This window comes from Falco punctatus (genome assembly GCF_963210335.1).
Source record: "Falco punctatus genome assembly, chromosome: 12".
NCBI lineage: Eukaryota > Metazoa > Chordata > Aves > Falconiformes > Falconidae > Falco > Falco punctatus.
In genome coordinates this window covers 25,025,394-25,046,506 of record NC_137592.1, presented here as the reverse complement: position 1 = coordinate 25,046,506, position 21,113 = coordinate 25,025,394, and the positions used below count along the sequence as shown (strand labels likewise).

The window sequence follows — 21,113 nt, the reverse complement described above, 5'->3', positions numbered from 1 at the left end:
TGCTGTCCTTGTCTTTCAGGGTACGAGAGGCATCCCTTCATTATATCATTGTAATCTGCGGTTGCTTGTAATACACCATGTGTGTGGCCCACTAAGTTGTGTTACCCGTTCCTGGTGTGTAGTTATCCTGCAGTTCTTCTGCCTTTCCAGCCATAACCTTGACCCACTGCATGCTGTTGACCTTCTGTAGGTGTGGATTTTTTTTTCAGGTGGTATAACAATAACAGAAAATAGGTTACGGGTTTTAAAGCAATTTTATATTCTACTGTTTTCTTTACATGAGGACTTTGTGTAGTGGTCTCTGAATAACATGAAAGGATACAGTTGCTCACAGGACTAGAATATGTTTTATTGCCTTCTAGCAAAAGAGGGAAATTCCAGCAAATGGTTTGTCTAAATGTTCAGATTTGAATTTCAAATTGCAACATAATATTTACTGTGTTGCAGAAGTATGAAACTTTACTGCCCTGAGAAAGTTTGCAGGTGATAAACTAATTTTAGGCCCTTAATTTTAGTTTTATATTTGTATTTACGTGAATAGTCCTTTGTGCTTCCACAGCAATTAATGTGAAAGATGTGAGAAGTTGTGAGATGGGGCTCTGCCAGTCACAGAACCATTTTGCAGGCTTGTTTTAAAGAATGCATGGCATTGATAATGAAAAAAGAAATTTTGAACTATGCATTAGATGATGCTTCTCTGGGCCAGAAACTGGAGACCGTCTGTTTTACTGTAAGCAAAATTCTACCTCTGTTGTCACACTAATGATGGGTAAAAACAGGAAGGTGGCCTGGACAGAAGTGTTCAGAAATGAAGGATAATAAGGGGTGTCTATCCTCTTCTCTTTGCCACATAAAATAAAAAGTAGTAAATTGTGTTCATGTTGGATGTGTGCACTTCTAGCGTAGAAGTAATTTGTCAAGTTTGAACTTAAACTGGACTGTATATTACAATATAAATCCAATACAGTCAAGCTTGACTGTGTATCATGAGTAAAAAATTCTTTGTATGGAAACTTTTGTACTTGGCTTTTTGCAAAATAATTGAAGCTACATCATATATTTCAAAAAGCGCTAGAACAATAAAAAACACTAGGTAATGCAGAAACAACTACAACTCCTAGTTGCCTCAATGGTCAGTTCTTTCCCTTCTTTCATCATATCTCTAAACTGTGCGTGTCTAAAGAACTGTCTGGCCTGAAACCCCTTGTCATATGTGCATTTTGTGAATTCTAATGAAGTCAGCTCTCTGTCTCTGCTAAACTAGATTCATCTAATAGTGAAGTTATTCCTACTCTGCTGTTTATGAAGTGACATTTCATTGTACTTGAAACGCTGGAATAAAAGGTATTTTCAAAGAAAACAAAACAAAACACGCTCCCACCCCCCTCTGTCTCAAATTTTGAAGCAGTAGCTGCAAGTGGACTTGAGCATTTAATGCTGTAGTTGCTTTTAATTGCCTGCGTTGCATTGAAGTATTATAGGTATGGGGAAGTTTCAGGTGTCAACGGTCAATTAAACCAGTTTTCCAGGATATGAATGTGGCTTGCCGTTTATTGTATGTTTGTGGAGTTTAGTGTTGTCCTTAAAAACAATAGGCCTTGCCGGGTAGCAGGCACGCAGGTCTGTGGCGCCCAGCCTCAGGGGAGGCTGTGCCTCCTCCCCGCTCAAGGCAGCAGAGGGGATGGGTGGGCTTTTGCTCAGCCCTTGCAGGAAGGCAGCTAGGTATATCTGTTTTAGTCGTGACTTCTGGCCTGCTGAGCCAAAGACGTCTCTTTTTCTGAGCTGGATTATATTTGGTGAAACACAAGTCTGTATCGATGTGAAAAGGAAGCACTTACTGAGGTCAAGCATCAGGCATTCGTGTTTGCAGAGGTCTGCGTGCATGTGACGTCCAACATCATGCAATGTCTTGTATGCTTATTTTTAGCCAGGAAGGAAAAATGCTGCAGAGGTGACATATAAACTCAGGTAATGAGCAAATAAAAACAATCTAGCAAGAGGATCAGAGTGAGGCTGAAAAAATCTAACTTTAAAGCAGCCTTGTTTCTTTATATGCCCTTGTATTGGCTTAAAGTAATTTGTCTTTTAACTGATACACATTCTTCTCAACATATAGCTTAGTGTTAAGGAGCTGACACTCAATGGCAAGCCACAAGAAGGCTGAAAAGGCAATATCATGAATAGTGAACTCTCTCTTGGTTTCCTTGACACCTGCATAGTGCATACTGCCAACTATGATAAATGGAGCAGAAACATAGACACTTACTAAAAAGATGGAGCAGAAGTTAAAGGCTGGAGCGGGAGACATAGAAAGATGTATGCTTGATCTCACTTGGAAAGAGAAACAAATGGGTAGGGGAGCAAGCGAAGTTGAATGACATCTTGAAGACAGGAAAGGACTGAGGCTGAAGTGGCAGGAGGCCAGCAAGAAGAGCAGATGGGAGGTGGGACAAGTTTATTACCAAAGAGGCCATTGGATAGTAACAGTGCACATACTGCTAGAGAAACAGATGAGGTGAGCGGATCGTTTTTCTGAATTCTGTCTGAACATGCCTCCTATTCAGATTCCTCATTTCCTGAAGTTGGTATACTTTTTGAGAAACTTCCCTGGCAGATGGAAGAAAACTGTGCCATGTGACGCTCAGAAAAGCGATCATCAGAAAGACAGCAGGGCAGGATGAGGAACGGTGCTGCCTTCCAGAATAGTTGAAGTTGTGTTCCAGAATATTTTCTTAAATGGGAAATAATAGTGTTTGTAATTCTAAACTGATACCCATGGAAGAGCAGAGTAACATTAGAGAAGTGTGTTTTGAGAAAGCTGAATTGGCCTGACTAGTTCTTCCTTTACTTCGGGAATCAGACAAAAATATCCCGTGTTGTTTGTCGTGTGAGTGGGGACAACTGAAATTTGTGTGGCCACTATTGTCTTGCAAATCCTGTGTATGTTAACAGGTGAGTGAGTCTGACCTGATGCTGGGGGCGGGGGCTGGGGGGGGACGGACCCCCAAAACAGCTGACCTTGTAAATACCCCAAAGAGCAGGAGAAAGGATGTTTTGCTTGCAAGGGCTCATTAATTAGCTGAATTTCTCCTCTAATCCTTCTGGGTCAGCTGTGTTGCTTACGCTACTCCAGAAGGGACAGGCTTGTAAAAATTGTCATGATGGGTATTTTCAACATGCAGTACACGGGCACAAAGCAGGTGTGCAGTCAGCAAGGTGTACTCTACAACTTCTGTCCTCGCGTGTAAACGCGAGGGCAGAGGTAAGGGGTTATTTTCATTTGGATAGCTACGTAAGCCTATTAGATGACCTGACTTGAGATTAAAGCAGACCTTGGACCAATCTGTGGAAAATGTTTTCCTTGGTTACTTTTCTTCTTAACTATCCACCTACCGTATCTCTCTTCCATCTGTACTAGTTGGTGTTTTTTTTAATAAAATCAACAGACAGAAGTAGTTCCAACAGTGTAGTAGTGTGTGATATCTCGTAATATCTCTAACACTCACTACAGTCTAGAAATTTTTCTTTAAAATATTGACACATTAGTAGCAATTATTTAATTTCATATGTGTTTTTTATTTTTATCGCAGCAAGTTTAAGGACTAAATTTTGAGCTGTACTGCACCACATGCATGTTCCTTGTATGAAGTTTGCTCATTTGCCTGCATGGTTTAGGGTAAAGGTAGTCTGTCACCTTGACAGCATTTGAGGGATCTGCAGTGCTTTAGGAGGTACTATACCAGGGCAATTGGTGGTTTCATGCCTTCTCGGCAATAAGGCCATTTTCAGTGCTAAGAACAATAAAATGTTCTCTTACTAGCACTTGGTGAGGCAGAATGTACTCTAACCTCTTGCTCCAACTCACACAAAGGCAACAACAACAGCAGCTTTTGAAGCATAGGTATTTGTAAAATTAAAAACAATGGGCCGCTTTAAGAAGCTTTGTTTCTCCTTTGAATCCAAGTAAGCGTTTTGCATTCCTCACTGTCTCTGTGCTTAACTGCCTTGTTTTTTGGCAATAATAATATCATTTTATGTTAACGTGATGATATTCATGCCTGTAAATCTTCAAAACTGTGTGAGTGAGAAAAAGATAGAGAATCACTACTCATTGCAACCACCTCTAGGGAGAAATTCAGCATTTGTTCAGCAGCAAAGAATAACCTTACCTGGAAGTTCAGGACAATTAAAGTAGAAGCTAGCAATGTAAAATGCAGTGCGCTACGTAAAACGTGGATTGTGCTTTAGGATATACGAAGCAGGACAAAAGACGGACAGCCTCCCACGCCCCTCTCCATGCTTGCTACCCCGGATTACTGCTGTATGTACAAACCCCACGTGGATAAGTCCCTCTGCAGTGAAGTTTCTTGAACTCCAGGTTGTGAGCACAAAGCCTGTTTTGTTACCCCGAGCATTTGAGAGCAAGGGAGAAGGCCAAGATGACAGATAGGTGTACATACACCTATATCTATCTATCTCCCGGAAAGCCAGACTAAAGCCAAAGTGTCTATAGAACTGTGTCACTGTAATTTTTTTTCTTGCTGTTTAAAGCCCTAGCCTGTATTATAACTGGCTTAAGTCCTGTCATAACACAAGTTTGATCTGGAGGTTTCGGCTCGTGCAGGGTTTTTTGTGTCATTTCTAACTTTTAAATGAGACAATATTAATTTTGAAGGAATTAGCCGGAAATTTCCTCATACTGTGATGAAATGGCACGAGTTAGCCAGCCTAGCTGCTAAAGGTTTTCTAATGAAAACTAGGGTGATATGAAATTTGCCTGATAAAGGGATCTCTAGATTTCATCTGCTGTATTAAATACCAGCCTAAAAGGGACAGCAGGACTCACAGCTGGTTGGGTAGATACTATCTACTTTTACATTCCAGGGACACTCCTTTACTTCCCTGTTATAGTCCAAACAAAGCCTGGAAATCTTCAGAGTCGGGACTATTTTCTTCCTCGAGGCTGGCAAGCTCCTTAAAAGTCTCGATAGCTTTTTATTTTATTTTATTTGTGTTTGTGTAACCGGTTCCTTTTCAGGTGGCATGTGAGGGTCTCAGTTTTTGGTGTGGACAGGTGTTTGTGTGCCTGCATTCCCCACAGGGCGGAAGGGGGGGGGGGGGGCATGGCGAGGTGTTGAGTGCTGAATGTTAAGCCCGTTCCTTTGTATGGCTTAGAAATCTCTGTTGTCCAGAATTGTACAGATAAGGCAGACCCATTTGCTTCATTGTCAGGCAATGTAGCTGAATAGAAATGCAAATGTGACATAAGGGGACTGCGCTGGGGAGGCTTTTGCTGTTACCTACTCTAACAGTGCTCCTGGCTGTTGGAAAATTCCTGCAGAATCCAAGGAGGGGTTATTTATTTTTTATTTTTTTAAATATAATTAGCTACAGGTTATAGGGAAGATTCTCCGAAAGAAAATGCATCTCTCCTGCAGATGCTTTTATTTTTATGCAGTGGAACGTCTTGGTTTTAACTCCCTTATCAAGAGCTGCATGCACTGCCCAGACTAAATTGGGAGCATCTCCACACTGTTTGACAAATAGATTTTTTGTAAACTGATTTAGCCTTTTCATTGTTTGCATTTCATTATATAGCAGACTTCATGTCACAAAATCGGTATTCATTCAAAATAGAGAATTTAGAGATAGGACTGTAGCCAGATAAAAAAATATTGCACAGCTCAGGTCTATTAACCATAGAATAATAGCAAGTCAGTGATCCAAGGGGTAGTTCTTCAGCAGGGAAGGGCTAACATAACTGAGGTCAGGAGTCAGACCTCAGGACTTCAAATGTGGCTGTCACCAGATTTACAAGTAAATCTACTGGGAAAACAGGGAAAATGAAGGGACCTTGCAGGGTAAGGAAAGAGAAAGGCAGCCCAGCTCTTTCATCTTAAATCTCAGGCTTCTCAGTGGATGAAGAATAAAAGTGTGATTTGCTTAAGTGTTCCACTTTATTCAGAAACTCTGAGTTGCATCTTCCAAAGCATGATTCGAGGATCTAACTCAATCAGGTTTAAAGAATTTATTTAGAAGAATAACATTAAAAGAGAACTGATTCTTGTTTTTCTGCCAGATTCATTATTGAATAAAGACAGTTAGCATTCTGCAAAGATGTGTACCAAATGCAAACAGTGCTAAAGAATACAGATATGGCCTTTAATAAGAATAGAGCAGTTTATGTTAATGCCTTAGGAGCAGATAATCTGAAGTTGGAGTAAACAGGTCAGTAGGAAGACAGAGTTGCAACTTTCCCTTTTGATATTTTATTTCTAAAAGCCTTTCCGATTTTTTTAAGCCTATTGTTTCCCTGACAATATTAGAGAAATTCTTGCCTGTCTCTTAACAGTCACATTGCCGTGGTTGCATGCAGAAACTGCTTTAGATTTTCTCACTGTAACAGCTCCCTGCCACCATCCTCACGCTTATAAACTTCATCTGCTTTGGACATAGCCCTGGATGGGTTCAAGGCAGGTAACGTTGAGGGTGTTCCCTAGGAAATCAGTATTTCGTTGGGTAGTATTGTTTGAACTTGTGCTCAGATAAGTTGTGACTGTATTTTTCTGGGTTATCTGGTCAGTAAAGATACCGTATTATGGTGCTAGTATTAGATCTGTTTTCTAGATGCACAAAAGTGGATGTGCTTTCAGGAAGCAGGTAATGAGGAATCTGTTCTACAATGCTTTAAGGGTGTGTGTGTGCAACTCAAGTTAATGTGTTTGTCTGAGAAAGGAACGTGAAATTTGGTGTGGTGCAGGTGAGAAGTCGTAAGGCATGTAACGCTGCACTTTAAAGTGCTTTCCAATCAGCTCACCTGAAGCTCCTTAAGCAGAGAAGCGGGGACTTTGGAGGGACAAAATTCATGAAGTCGCTTTCAACTGTCATGAAAGACTGAGCCATTAACTTCTGCATACATGTGTTGATTCAGCTTACTTTTTTACTGCAAATTTTTGTGTGTCGATATATTATAGGCGGTTGGTTATCTACATATAATACGTGTGTATGTGTGTTTGTTAAGTATAGGTGCGCACACACATGCATCTATAGTAATTGAACCAAATTGTTTGTGATACAAGTGTCAGAAAATCTAAAGGCTGTACTTTCTGGATCAATTCACACCTTGAGTGAGTACTTTAGCACTGGATCTGCTTAAAAGTCATACTGCTGTTTTATTGCTTTATTCAGCATACTTAACTCAAATAATTACAATTCTTGCTTTTCCTTTTTTATCTGTGAAAGACAGAAAAATTCTTTCATAGGCAAGTGAAGCTCAGTTTCTGGAAATGCAACACCTGAAATGATGGGAGAAAAAATAATAATATGAACACAGATTTGCACATTTCTTAAAAAGTAAATTAGAATATAAATCCAAATTTGCAAGTATGTGAATTAAACCGAGAAAGTGTATGCATAATGTTTACATCTTAACCGTTATACACGGAGCTAAATCTATTGATTTGAGATTGAATAAATGCATAGGGCTAACTGTCTGGTCAATAGGAGTGAAGCTGTTGTAGGACAGAAACATAGGTGACAATAGAAGGCTTCAGCTGCAGAAGGATGCCGTTACAATTATATTGTCTCATTTAATCATATGTACTAATACAGCCAGAAAAAAAAGTAATTCATTGTAGTAATGTAACCCGAGCATTTTTGTTAATGTGTGATTCTTATGTATTGTATGAAATAGATTAATATGATCCTGTTAGATGTTAGCGTATGAGTCTACTAGAGACAGCAGGATCATTGCACTTGTATTGGTGTATACTGACATACTTTTGACTGGTATTCTAGACCTTCCACCTACCGCTAAGTGGGGAATGAGTATGGGAGTGGTGAACAGCATCTCGGTGCACCCTGGTACGTTCTGTAAAGGCTTGCTTTAAGGGCACCAGATCTTTAACTTTCAGGTGGATGGAGCTGTAGGAACTGGGAAGAGAGCATTTGCTGGTGAATTCCATGTTTATTTGAAACTTCTGGAGCTGTACAGTTGTACATCTGGGAGCTATATATCCATGAAAACCTTTATTTTATGTCTCTTCATATTGATGATTGGGGAAAAGTAGAAGGTGAGCTTAACATATTCCTGTGCTTGGTTTACATGCATACTTATGTGTCCAAGAAATGATTTGACCTGGAGTCTAAATATGCCTCTGTACAAAGCTTACTATATTAAGGGCGCAGTTAGTCTGCTGACATACGGATTTAAAAGAAGGCATGTATACAGAAAGAAAAATGAGAGTTCTGATACTACAGGGGCAGATTTCTGTGGCCTTCATTACGGAATCTCGACCTGCTTTCAATCTGGGATGCCTAGAGATGAGCTTCGGGTAGCTAGTACCTTATGGGGAGGGAGCATTTGTTTACTCTTGAACAGGTAAACTCCCTTCAACCTTTGTTACCGGTTTCTTCTTACTGTTTCAGTGGTGAAAGCTCTGATTCACCAGCATAGTCAGGTTATTTTGAACTGAGGACATTTCAGTAGTCTCGTTTGTCTCCAGTATTAATTCTGCACCACATTCTTGCTTCCCAGGTCAGTGAAATGTTAGGCAATGGAGAATCTCACCTCGATTTTGGAGAGAGCAGTTAGATATTTCTATATTACATTGAACTCTTCCTTAACAGTTATGGATAACAAAAGTAGGACACCCAAGTGGAAAGTCCCTGCTTGACAAGCAGATTGGTTTTTTTGGTTTTCAGTACTTAAAATAGATGTTTCCCTGCTTGTTGGTATTTGTTGTAGGTAAACTGTGTTTAATTCAGTGTTACTTGCACCTTTACCTTTAATCTATTGGTTTAGAAAGCATGCATTCGATGTCAGACAACATAAAGACAGCATGTAGAGATAACCCTGATGTGAGTGATGGTTCATCATCTAGCGTATGGATAAAAGATTTCTGAGGCTATGTTACTTGGCAGTTCAACATGATCTGACTGTTTGTTAATCAGAGAACACACGAAGAACAAAGGAGGGAGAACAAAAATGTTGAAAAAAGTGTTGTATAGCTGGAAGACGTACAGTGGGACAAGTGATGCAGTGGTAGGAATGGATAAAGCAGTCATGGAAACAATGAGCTGTAAGAGGGCAAAATTTGTTTCATATTGTTTTGTGTGACTTGAGTTTGTTGGTAAAGGGGATAACATTTTGTATTCAGTCAGAGAGCATGTTCTGTAAATCTCTTCAGTTACCCGTTCCCTGGGTGTCGCAATAGATTAAGTCGCTGTGTGATGATATGACACCGCCATCACTCGTCTTCCTGGGATATTGCTGGAGGCAACAACAAACCTGTGTCTTTGGCACATGTGAAGGAATTTAGTGCTTGAGGGGTTAAATTACACAGGCTCCCCTGTGGATCAGCTTATGCTTGGACAGTAATAATAGCAATAACATTAATAATAAAAATGCCAGAGCGAAGGGAGTGCAGGGGGAGCAAAAGGAAGAAGAGTGATGGAAGACAGGCTGGGACAGTCGGGGCAGGGGGGGAAGGCAGGCTAGGGAGGATGCGCCCTGTACAGCAGGTGTACCAGCTCCACGTCAGATGTCGTAGGAGCCTCTGCGACATGCACATGCATAAATACACTTCACAAAAGCTTTGAGGATGGTTGGTGGCTCTGTGCGTGTGTCCGCGCTCTCGCTTCGAGCCATGATATCCTAGGGCAGTGTAACAAGCAGTTCATGTCAGCTCACAGTAAAGATTATTGGTGTTTTCACTGGGGAAATATTGATGCTCCATCTTCTTCTGTTTTTAGCATTTTGAGCTTGCAGTCAGGTAGACTGGCTGGTGGGAGAGTGGGAAAAGACCCACTGAGGGACACGTTTCATCCCTCAATTAGATGGAGCTAAACCCCTAACCTTGCTTAGGAATAGCTGCTGATGCGAAGTTTTCTTCTTTCCCTTCTCGTTTAGTGGGATATTACATTTCACTGCAGTATAGGTGATAGAATGGGATGTCAACTGGGATGTTATGGTTCTAACAGAAAGCACAAGCGCTCTTTAAGGAAAGTGCTTTTGTATAGGTGAGGCCTCCAAAAAAACAGTAATGTAAATGCAGAATGTGGATATTCCCCCCTTCCCCCCCCCCCCCCCCCCCCCCCCCCCCGCCTTTAAATTCCTGGATGGGTAAGCCATCACAGTAATGGACAACAATGTGTATTGGGGGTGGTGTGGGGCAGGGAATCTGAATTTGTTCTTTTTCAGGTTTGTTGTTTATCGTAATCCTCCTAGTGAAAATGGCTAATTTACTCTTTCTATAGGAATATTTTAAGGATGATTATCATAATATCACAGCTGCTGAAAAGGTCTAAAATAGGACATTGACCTTGAATGTGTTCCTGCGTTTAGTATGTGGTGCTTAACATTCAAGAAACAATATAACTGCAACTCATTTATTAATGTATAATCTCAAAATGTTAACTCTTGCTCTGTAAATACATGCCACAAGGATTGTAGAAAGCTTGCAGTATCCCACGAAGTACATGTGGTATTTTATCAGTGTAAATATGTATAAGATTTTCAAGATTTCTGCTGGGAATACTCCATAACTAAAGTAAGTTTTCCCTTTGGTACTGCACTAGTTTATGATTTAATTTTTACTGACATTCCACCAGTCATATTATTAGCTTCACAAAATGAAAGTGAAATAATCCTGTATTAATTAAACAGAGCAACTGAATTCCCTCAGTCATCTTATCCTTGGCTGTCTGAGACAGTAATGCACTTCAGCTTCTCTGAAGAAACTTACACTAAAAAAAGAGCTTGGGGTAATAGCGAGATATCCAGATTGAAGCGTGTGCCTGAATTATCTTCAGGGAGTAGACCTTTTTCGGTGGGTGACAGGCAATGTGCGTGCAGCTCCCTTTCTTTTTTTTCTTCTCCTCTTTTTGTCAGCGGCTTTGGAAAAGGTGTTTCGTCAAGAGAGTAATTTTCATTTATAGCAACGTGAACAGTTTCTATTCTGTATCAGTGGAGGCAGTCATTTAAATACCCATGCCCATGCCCTTGAAAATAAAACGAGGAGAAAATATGGAGTATTTATTTGAGACCGGATGAATTGAATGTAGCTCAGTAACATGGTAAGGCAATTGCTGTTATTTCACAGGGACATTTTTTATATGCTGGAACCGAGTGTAGCAGCAAAAGCGAAAAGCCCTGCCCTGTGTATTTGTAAATGCACTGTGGAAAAGTTCTAAGGAGGATTCGGAGATTGTGTTATGTGAGCTTTTTTTCCTACGATCAAAGCGAGGAGTAATTAATGCTAAATACAAATTGAAATAGCAGATGGCTTTAAAGTAATAACCTGCTACAGTTTGTCCAACTACGTACAAACAAGTGAGCAGAATTTGGAAGTTTCGTACCGTTCGTTTTTGTAACTCACTAGCGGTATATCCAGGGATGCACCATGTGCCTTCTGGTGAAAAGCACAAAAGGCAAAAGACCAGTAGGCAGCGACAATATTGTTCTAATGTTGATTTCACTGTAGCATAAATACATCTGTTTCTTGTGTTTCTTTAAAGAGCAACTGTGAATAAAGAGAAAATCACGTATTTGATGAGACTTCGATATTTATTTCAAACTTGTAATAATATACTTTTTGGCTAGACTATGAATAAGGTGCCATGGTGTATGGCAAATTTCTGTCTAAAGTAGCAGTATACTTATTTTCAAATAAATTCTCAGTGGCTAACAGACTCTTTCATATGCTTGCTCTTTCCCAGATGGCTTGATCTTGTTGCTGCTTTTGGTAAATACACATTTGACACAATGCACTGTGCAGCTTCTGTGAAGTGCCACTGAATCTTACTACTTCAGTTGCCTTGAGGTAGTTGTGTTTTAAGAATCTGGCTGTTTGGATGCCTTGAAATGTCTATAGGATTTAAATGTGAAGATGCTTAAAGATGTACTTGCTGTTCGGCACACAGGAAAAATTACATGCACAGAGAGATGGTGGAAATGGAGGTGCTGCTCAGTAATGCCCCTTGACTGGTACAGGCACTCATGATGACTTTTTCCTTCCCCTTGGATTCCATTGCCACTGTTTTGTATAGACTCCTTGTGGTAAGATTTTGCACTGTACGTTTTGATAAGTTAGCACAGATGTGTGCTTGCATTCATGTTCTTATTCTATACCCTCTGATAAAATTCAGTAAACTGATAACTGTTTTGCTTTTTTTTTTTTTCTTTCCACTACTGCTATTTGTATTTGTTTCTACAGAAAAGCTTGAGAAAATGAAGATACGCTTAGCCCCAGGTTATTTACTGCTGTAATCTCTTCCTTATCTTTTTTTCCCCTTCCCCAAAGTGATCAGTAACTGTGAAACCCAAGTTCAAGAATGTAGTTGGAATTCCAGGCCCCAGTCTGGTGGAGGTGACACTTTCAGTCCCAGGGGAAAGAGCCAACTGCTTTGTTTATCAACATGCAAAGTACAGCACAGTGTATTTCTGGTTCTCTGAGAAGCAGCACCGGCAGGGAAGAGAGCCGCTTGCTTGGATGAAAGATGGTTGATAGAAAGGGAGTGATGGTTCATAGAAGGAGAGGAAAAATGTGTTGTTTGGGGATGTAGAGGAGGGTGGGGGACGACAAACCAACAAGGTAGCGGAAACTATGTGAAAGTGAAAAGGAGGGCTTACAGGAAGACAGACCATGACTGAAGGAAAGAGACTATCATGCTTCAGCCCTTGAATATAATTATATAATCTTAGGAGATAATGAATGAAAGTAGAAATCAAGCCTAACCTGTGCTTTGGCAAGTTGCAAAATGGATTAGCTGTCATATTTTAAGGAGGGTGTATTCCAGGGTGCTTAATACAGAAAAGTGACCTTATCGAATTACTCGTGTATAGGGATTCATTATGGGTGATTTTCAAATAAGAAAACACATATACACATGAAAAGATTTGAAGGCATTTTACCATTAAAATATTGAAAAATAGCAATTTGGGGTATAAGTTTATAAACAGACACTCAGACATCCAGTACAAACAATATATTTGTATTTTCATGTTTTGCCAATGTGCACATGTAAATCAGTTTGTTGGAACTCTATTTTGGGTTTATACAGTAATACAGATACCTATACATAAAGACATCATATTTAAGTTCTGATTTGATTCCAAAATCCACATTTATCAAATGGCTACTTAAAGAGGACGTTCTAATACAGTAACGTGATTAAATGCCTCTCATTTTAAAATTTGATAAAAACTGAATTATTTTTTTGTGTGTGTCTCTGATGTTTCTGCAGAGTACTTGGATTTTACTCTCCATTTCAGAGCTTTTTAATTCACCGCTTACAAGTGAATTTACATCTTAATTACAGAGTTCACATCTAACAATACAGACAGCACAATGCTTATTGGTAATTAAGCTTTTACTACCTGCTTTCATACAGTAGTCTGAGCTATAGTTTTGCTGTGTGAGTTTTGATTCCTAAACTTGCATGTATTTATACTGGGTTTGTAGGAAGGAGGCCCAGTCTTCATATAAGGTTACATACATAACACCACAATCTCTCTGCTGTAAACATGTACAAACATGTCTATTGCACGTCGATACTGTGGAACTAGGTTCTGTTGCTGTATTTATTTGCTAAAATGCTGTGAAACAGATCTGGAGAGGGCATTTGCGTTCTCATTTTTTTTGAATGGTATTAATGCATTCTGAGGGTGTGCACTTTTTTTTTTTTGATCCTAAAAGATTGCTATTTGCATCATGTTAGGGCTCTAGTCACAAAAGATTTTGTAAGAGCTGAGCTGAATTATAAAAAATTATGGGCTTTCCAGTTTTGTTTGTTGGGGGTTTTTTGTTTTCTTGCCAGAAATATTGCCTACATTTGAATTCACTGGTAGGGGTAGGAACACTTTGAACCTGGAAAAAGAGTACGGCGTATTAGTTATGGTATTAAGGAAAAATAGTAGCTTTTGAGAGAAAAAAAATGCTCACTAACGCATTACTGATTCTTTCACGACGGGGTGTTTGTGCGTGTTTCAGTGCAAACTGTCTCTCTAAATTTGAGTATGGTCATTTTCTTGGAACAAGTTTAATCAGGGACCTTTCATACGACAGTGACGAGCAACTGAGCTGGCTCTAAGCAGCGGTTTGGGCTTGGTGACGTTTCTTATGCAGCATACATACGGGCTATGTGTTTATCCCCCTTTTAGTTCGGTAAGATTTACTTTACAAAAACCCAACCCTCCCAACACTGTGCAGGTCTGTGCACGCTCCCCGGTTTCCCGATGCAGCCCTTACCCTGCTCGAATGAGGCAGGGTGAGCCAGCCCACTACAGTCCCTCCACAGTTACAGATGGAAGTGATCAGTTCTGGAGCTTTTGTTTCTCTTTACTGTATCTAAATATACACATCTAAACACTGGGACAGGGGCACCCCCCCTTACATACGGCCATATGTAGATGTGGCTAAGCTGTATGTGACCCCTATACCTGCGCACGCTCCCCGCTGCACCCAGCGCGGTTACCGAATGGGGCTGAGTGCTCGCTCGCTAACGCATGCCCTTTTTCAGTAAATATGAAATAAGGCTTTTCATGGCTAAATAGATAACTAAGTATTTATATAGATTTTTATATATTTATGTAATCCATATATATTGCTATAGATTAGACGTAATCAAATCCCAGCTTCACCCCCTCCACCCCCACCCCCCCCCCCCCAGTAACTCGGATGACAATGAAAAGTTGAGTTACCCAGAAGCTTCGGCAGGCTGCACTTGGCGTTATTATTATTTATTTTTCCCCCGGCGCCGAGCAGTTCCAAGGGTTAGGGAAGCGGCGGGCAGGCGCGCGCGCCGGGAGCCCGGCGAAAACGCCGCAACCGGCAACGGCGGCGCGAACTTCATCCTCGACCCTTAGGCGCAGTCCTTCGGCACCTTCACCGGGCGCCTGCCCCTGAAGTTCGGGCCGGGCCGGGCCGGGCAGCCCCCAGCGGGCCGCCCGCCGGCAGCGCGGACATGTCCGCGGGCTCTGCCCCAGCCGCCGCCGCCGCCTCAGGCCGCTCCCCCGTCCCCACCCCTCTACCTGCCGCGCGGCCCGCGCGCCGGGCCGCCCCGGCGCCCCCGGCGCCTGATTGGCCGCCGCCCCACCAATCCGCCGTGCCCCCGGGCCGGGGGGACTGCATATGTAAAGCCCTACTTCATATTCATGAGCGCCGAGCGGGGCTTTAAGTCCTTGATTAGGCGCGCGGGCGAGCTTTTGGTCCCAACTGGCCGCGCCTGCCGCCGCCGCCGCGCCCGGAGAGCACTGTGCCAAGTGCGCGGCGCTCGGCCACGGAAACTTTGATTTACCGCGGGGGCGCACGAAGAATGGTCGCCGGGCGCACATGGATTCGGTAGAACTTTGCCTGCCGGAGCCGCTCTCCCTGCACTACGAGGAAGAGTAGGTACCGCTCCCCGCCCCCACCCCACCGCCGCCGCCTGCCCCAAACCATGACAGGCGCCTAGACGCCGCTGCAGGTAACGCTGTGCCGGGGCCGCGGGCGGCAGCCGGTGCGGGCGCGGCGGGCCCGGCCCGGCGCGGGGCACTGCGCGGCGGCTGCGCGCCGGGGGGGGCGGGAGGGAGGTGGCCGGCCGCGGGGCGGAGGAGCGGTGCCGTCGGCGGGGGAGCACCCGGCCCCGCCGCCTGCCCCGGCGCTCGCAGTCTGACAGGTGCGCCGGGCTCCCCGGCCCTCCGGCGGCGGCGGGGGGGGGGACCCCGCGGGGCGCTGGGGCGACGGCCGGCAGCGGCCGCCCGCCGCGCTCCCTGAGGTGGCGGCCGCCCTGCCGGGGGGCGCCGCTCCGGACGGGCAGCCTGAGCCACCCGGGGAGGGGGCGTTTTGTACTTTGCAGGCGCCCGGCGTGGCCCTCGGCGCCGGCTTTTCCTCACAAAAGGCAGCAAAATACTTTTTAAGGAGCCGCAGTTCTTGGTTGGCACTTCCCCGCTACCTGGCGGAGCGGCCCCGGCGCGCAGCGCGGCGCCCCGGCGCTCTGGGGCTGGCGGGGGGCTCCCGAACTTGCTTTCAGCCCGCAGCCGGGATTAAATATTAGTATATCTCGGGAGCTGTCACCGCTTCGTTTTTCTTTATGTCGAGCCGTTACGTAGCCGTGCCTTCGTATTACGCCGAGACAGTACCACCGACGAAAAAAACCCAGCTCACAGCCAGCATCGCCCTAGACGCAGCCTGTGGAACGGCTGTATTGAGAGGTGACAGTGTATTATAGGTGGATGCCCACTAGCTGTCCTTACTGTCTGCATATTGCACTGCTATTTGTAATTAAGCCAGAGACGAAGTGAATTGCGGTGATTGCATATTGGTGAAATAATACGGGCGGTAACAAATCGCCTGGCTCCCAGGAATACAGTTTGGGGAAGGGGAGGCAGGGGAAACCCGCTGTAACGTTTGGAGAGAAATAAAAGAAAATAAACAGGTAAGGATGTCCTCTCAGATGTGCTTTATAGGTCAGTGCACTGTGAGCTGCTGTACAGCGTAAGATAGCTTCATAAACGTAAGAACGCAGTTTCCACAGCTTCTACTAAGTGGTGTGTTTTTTATAAAATACATACAAAGATAAGAGATTTTCCTTTTTTTTGTGTGTGTGTGTATGCTCCCCCCTGCTCCCCCTCCCCCAAAGGAGCTTTCTTGAATTTACCTTCTTACAGCTAATTTGAATGATTAGTTTAGATAAGCCTCTTAGAGTAGATGCATTTAAATGAAATCGGGGCACATGTCTTTTTGGCTCTGGTGCAAGATTCAAACTAATTTTTTTCTTCCGCTTTGGCTCAATTAAAAGTGATCTTAAAACACTCCCAATATATTGTCTGAGCGTAGGGTTTGAGGCGTGTGTGATTGAGTGGACACAAGTAACGTTCAGAAACATATCTGCTTCTCTGTCTCAATTAATAAACCCCAGAGTTTTACATGTAATTAATATTCATAGTAATTGTGTTTTGACTATATTTTGTAACATGCATGTGCACATAAGGATATGCAAAATAAATGTAGTAATTTCTACAGTTCTTACGTTATGGATGAGGGCAGAGAGGATTCAAGCTAAAAATTGTCCGAACATTTTGGGAGTGCACCACTAGGTATGCTTTGATTTTAAGGCAGAGCATGTTAAAGAATGCAATAACTTAAAAGCCAGCTGCAACCTTGGCTTTTTGCTTTTTCAGCACTAACAATAACACTAATAATTACTAATAGTTAATAAGCTAACAGATGCAATAAATATAGCTGCTCATTTTGACATATGTGTCAGTTTAATCATTCTAAATGAATCAGTGTGTTCATAACGTGAAATCTCCTTCAACCTCTGATTAAAATGTAACGTTGACTAAAGGATTATAGAGCGGACTTAATTTTACTGACTGTTTTAACAGTTGTCACAGCTGTTGGAAGAAGGAAAGGCAATTGAAACACTCCAAAAAAGGCTGCGGGGGGGTGGGGTGGGGTGGGGAGAACCAGACTAGTTTAGTAAATTTAAACATGATCTCTGAATGCCAAACATAGAAAACTGAGGAGATTTGTAACTCCAGAAAGCTTCTGTGCACTATGTGCATTTGCCCTTTGTGGCTCAGTGTGTTTCATTAATTTGAACCCTCAGCAGTTTCCCTACTTTGAACATTTAAAAACGTGCAACAGCGTTTAAATGTGAAACAAATTCAGCTGTTAGAGTGCACACAGATTTTCATCTTACAGTGCAACTGATAAAATACGCAGATGACCAGAAAAAAAGATTATGTAGAATGGCTGTAACATTTAAAAAGTGGACATAAGCGTCACATCATGTGGATAGTTCGGTGCGATGATGATGGTCAGTATACATACTTGTATTTTCCTAACCGTTCTCATGCTGCAATGTGGGAAGGGGCTGCGGAGTTACCCAGCGAGTCTGTCTGGGTTATGTTTGTGTACGGATGAATATGAGTGTGTGTGTGTATGCTCACACGCAGCAGCATGTAAATATATGTATTTGTGTGTGTGCGCATGGTGATTATAGGCTAAGCATGTGAAAGAGTTCGTCAGTTTCACTCTTCTTTAAAACGTTTTGGCATAGCTTGTAATGCCTGAAGATTTTTTCAGAAGCGTCTTTCATTTGTAAAGGGAGGAAAGGGGTGGACTGAAGAACGCTTCTTTGTGAAGTGGGAAGCAGCACTTGATTCCACTCCACGGTCTCTTCAGGCTGTGGAGATCTTTAACCTCATGCATTCGTCTTATTAGATAGCTATTTACAGTTGTTATTAAGAAGTAAAACCCAAAGATAATATTAAAGTCAAAAGTCTCCAGGCCTGTGTATGCGTCCCCGGCGTGTAACGTGGCACGCAGCTCTGTGTCGTGAAGCCAGCCCCCAAGTGTGGGTGAGCGAACCGACCCTGCCTGTGTGCTCCCCTTGGGCAGCAGGCAGGCCTTGGGCCGTTCTTCCTTCTCCTTTTCTGGTTGTAGTTCTTTGCTTTTTTGGGTTTTGATAGACTGCTGGGAAGTTTTGAAATCCTGCAGAAAGTATAAAGGTTTTGTGCTGAAATGTCCGTCTGACAGCTTTTCATTTACTGGGGTTTGCCCCTCTTCTAGCGATGGTTGCTCATTTTAATGTGTTTATGGTTGTGTTCTTTTATTTACTGAGCCTGGTGCGTTGCAGCGGTAATTAACCCGTGTTATTAGCAAAGCCCTTGTGGATATCCATTAATTCTTTTGAATGGCTGATCATTTTTCCTGTACTTCCCCCCCCCCCCCCCTTTTTTTTTTTCTGAAGGCACGCTGTCCTTTTTCTAACATTCTTTAAGCTTTAACATTTTCCACAAATTTGTTTTTAAACAGAGGCAGAGAGAAGGGCACCATCCCCATAGTTCCATAATAAAGAATAACTATTGTCTTAACAAACTGTTTTCAAAGATGCTAATGGGAAGCAAAACAACTGGGAGAATCTGTAGGGAACAATTTATTTAATTATTATTTTTCAAAACACATGCTTAATGATAAGAAAAGAGATAAGAATTTGCTTCATCTTTTTTTTTTTTTTTTTTTGTGTGTGTAGCTGCATTAGCTGTTGTGAATATTTTAGCGTTCGTATTTTAATCAGATTTCAACTTAGTTAATAGCACTTTGGGCATTTAAAAAATATTGAGCCAGCAGAAAAATACTTGTGCTTGCACTGCTGAGAAAAGATAAGGGCCGCCTCATTAGCCAACCCTACTTTTGCAATTAATTTCAAATACATGGTGCTATTCATCAAATACAGAAGGTAACTTGTCTATGATAATATTTAACAATACTTGAAGCCTACTTTGCTAGAGTAGCTAGAAAGTATGATATGTCTATTCTCACAGATATGTCAGTCCATGTGCTATGCTGCTAGTTCTGGATGTTACAGAGCAAAATTATGATAGAAAGATTATGGTATAAAAATATGAATTATTTATAAGTGACATGATTATTCATGTTACAGAATGTTTTTAAAGGACTGACCCTTGACCTGCAGGGAGGTTGCTTGCACCCCTGTGGAAGTGTTAGTAGGAATGAAAAAGATACTTACTTGAACCTTTCAAGGAAGTATCTGAAATAATTATTTTTTTACTTAGGTTAAGTGAAATGCATAGGATAAGTAGGGGGGAAGAAAAAAGGGAGGAACTCTTGCTTCTATTGAAGCTTAAAGTAGCCTCTGTCTAGAAGATAAGCTTTGCTATGAATTCTTCTTCATAGCAAATTCATGGAGGGAAGAAACAATAAAATGTTGATCTGTTACAAGTGCATATGAGCCTCATGCTACCAAGCTCTCTAGAGGAAATCTGTGATTATGCCAGGCCAGTTTGTTCAGTTTTTATCTCTTTTACATCCACTGGCCTTGTATTAAATTGTCATTGTCCTAAAGCACATGAGAGAGAAATGAATTGCATTTCTCGACATGCTCTGACAGTGAAATATTTAGCCTCTCTGTCTCCAGTCATACTCATATGTATGTTTGATAGCGCAGGGATGACACCAACAGTCGCAGCTGCTTGACATTCCACTTATTACATGTTCTTTTACATTTTGTGTATCCTCTTTTACTTTTAGACTTCGGTTAGGTAATCGTACATGCATTCAGTCATATCTGTATGTGTGGTTTTGTCTTATGTATTTGCATTTTACGTGGAAATCCTGTCGATGCACAGCAAGTTTCAAGTTCAAATACATACCTATCTATGCATGTCTGTGTGTATGTTCCAGGTGTATAGTGTATTCCTGATGCAGTTTGTGCAAGGTACATCTGTTGTTGTATGTGTGCACACAGACATGTATACACTAAGTCTATGCAGAGCTATTTAACTTCCTTCTATGCAGTTGCTTGTCAAGAATCTGCTGCTTTTATGTGATTGTTTCTTATCCATGAAAAGAGAGCTGGCCAGCAATGTAAAGTGTGTACACCTGATTTTATATCAGCTTCTTTACGTAACCTAGCATTTTCTGTATTTATACTTACAGTTTTGCTTTTAAAAGATGCTGTATTTTTTAATAAAAATCTCGTCCTCCAAGTAATTTACATGACTAATATTATTCATATTCCTGTAAGTTTTGTCTGCCAATCAGAGAACTGTTTTTTCAGCTACCTGTGTCCTTGGACACATGGTTATGTTTACACCTAAAGAATATAATTGTTTTTAGGGGGGGAAGCCTCCTACATATGGCCGTTAATATAGATCATATTGTTCTCAGAAAAAAATATAAAATACACATTCCATTTTAATGGTCCTTAGTCCTCACCAAAAATCCTATAGGTTTTTTTTTGGTATGGTTTGCTTGTTCAGAAGTAAAAATACTTTGAAACATTGAAGAAAAATATTAAACTGAATTATGTACTGCTATTTCAAATATTATTATTTAATTATTTCTAAAGGATTTTGTTTTGCCTTTTCAGTAGCAGTTTGGAGAGTAACATAGATAGATACGGTAGAACAGTGCCTTTTGACATCTATGTCTTGTGAAACAATTTATGTATTTGCTATGTTACAGAAGCTTTAAATCTCTTGGGTTTATTTACATAATGCCTGTAATGTTTTTCAATTAATTTGTATTTCCTTCAAAGAAAGAAAGGCTTTTCTCTTTGCTCTTCCTTCATATAGCAGGTTTGCATTAAAGGGAATCTTCTCT

The 21,113-nt window shown here is 41.8% G+C and overlaps 1 protein-coding gene across 17 annotated transcripts in view; it reads left to right on the top strand.

Annotated features, from left to right (window-relative positions):
• Positions 1 to 21,113, top strand: part of ESRRG (estrogen related receptor gamma) — a 406,798-nt gene that overhangs the window by 226,397 nt on the left and 159,288 nt on the right. The window contains exon 1 of one of the 17 annotated variants that reach the window (XM_080408464.1): positions 15,211 to 15,388. The exons of 14 other annotated variants lie outside the window; for them this stretch is intronic. In XM_080408464.1, coding sequence (XP_080264590.1) covers positions 15,333 to 15,388 — 56 coding nt within the window. In that variant the 5' untranslated portion in view covers positions 15,211 to 15,332. 2 more of the 17 variants (XM_080408458.1, XM_080408459.1) reach the window with 2 other exon arrangements.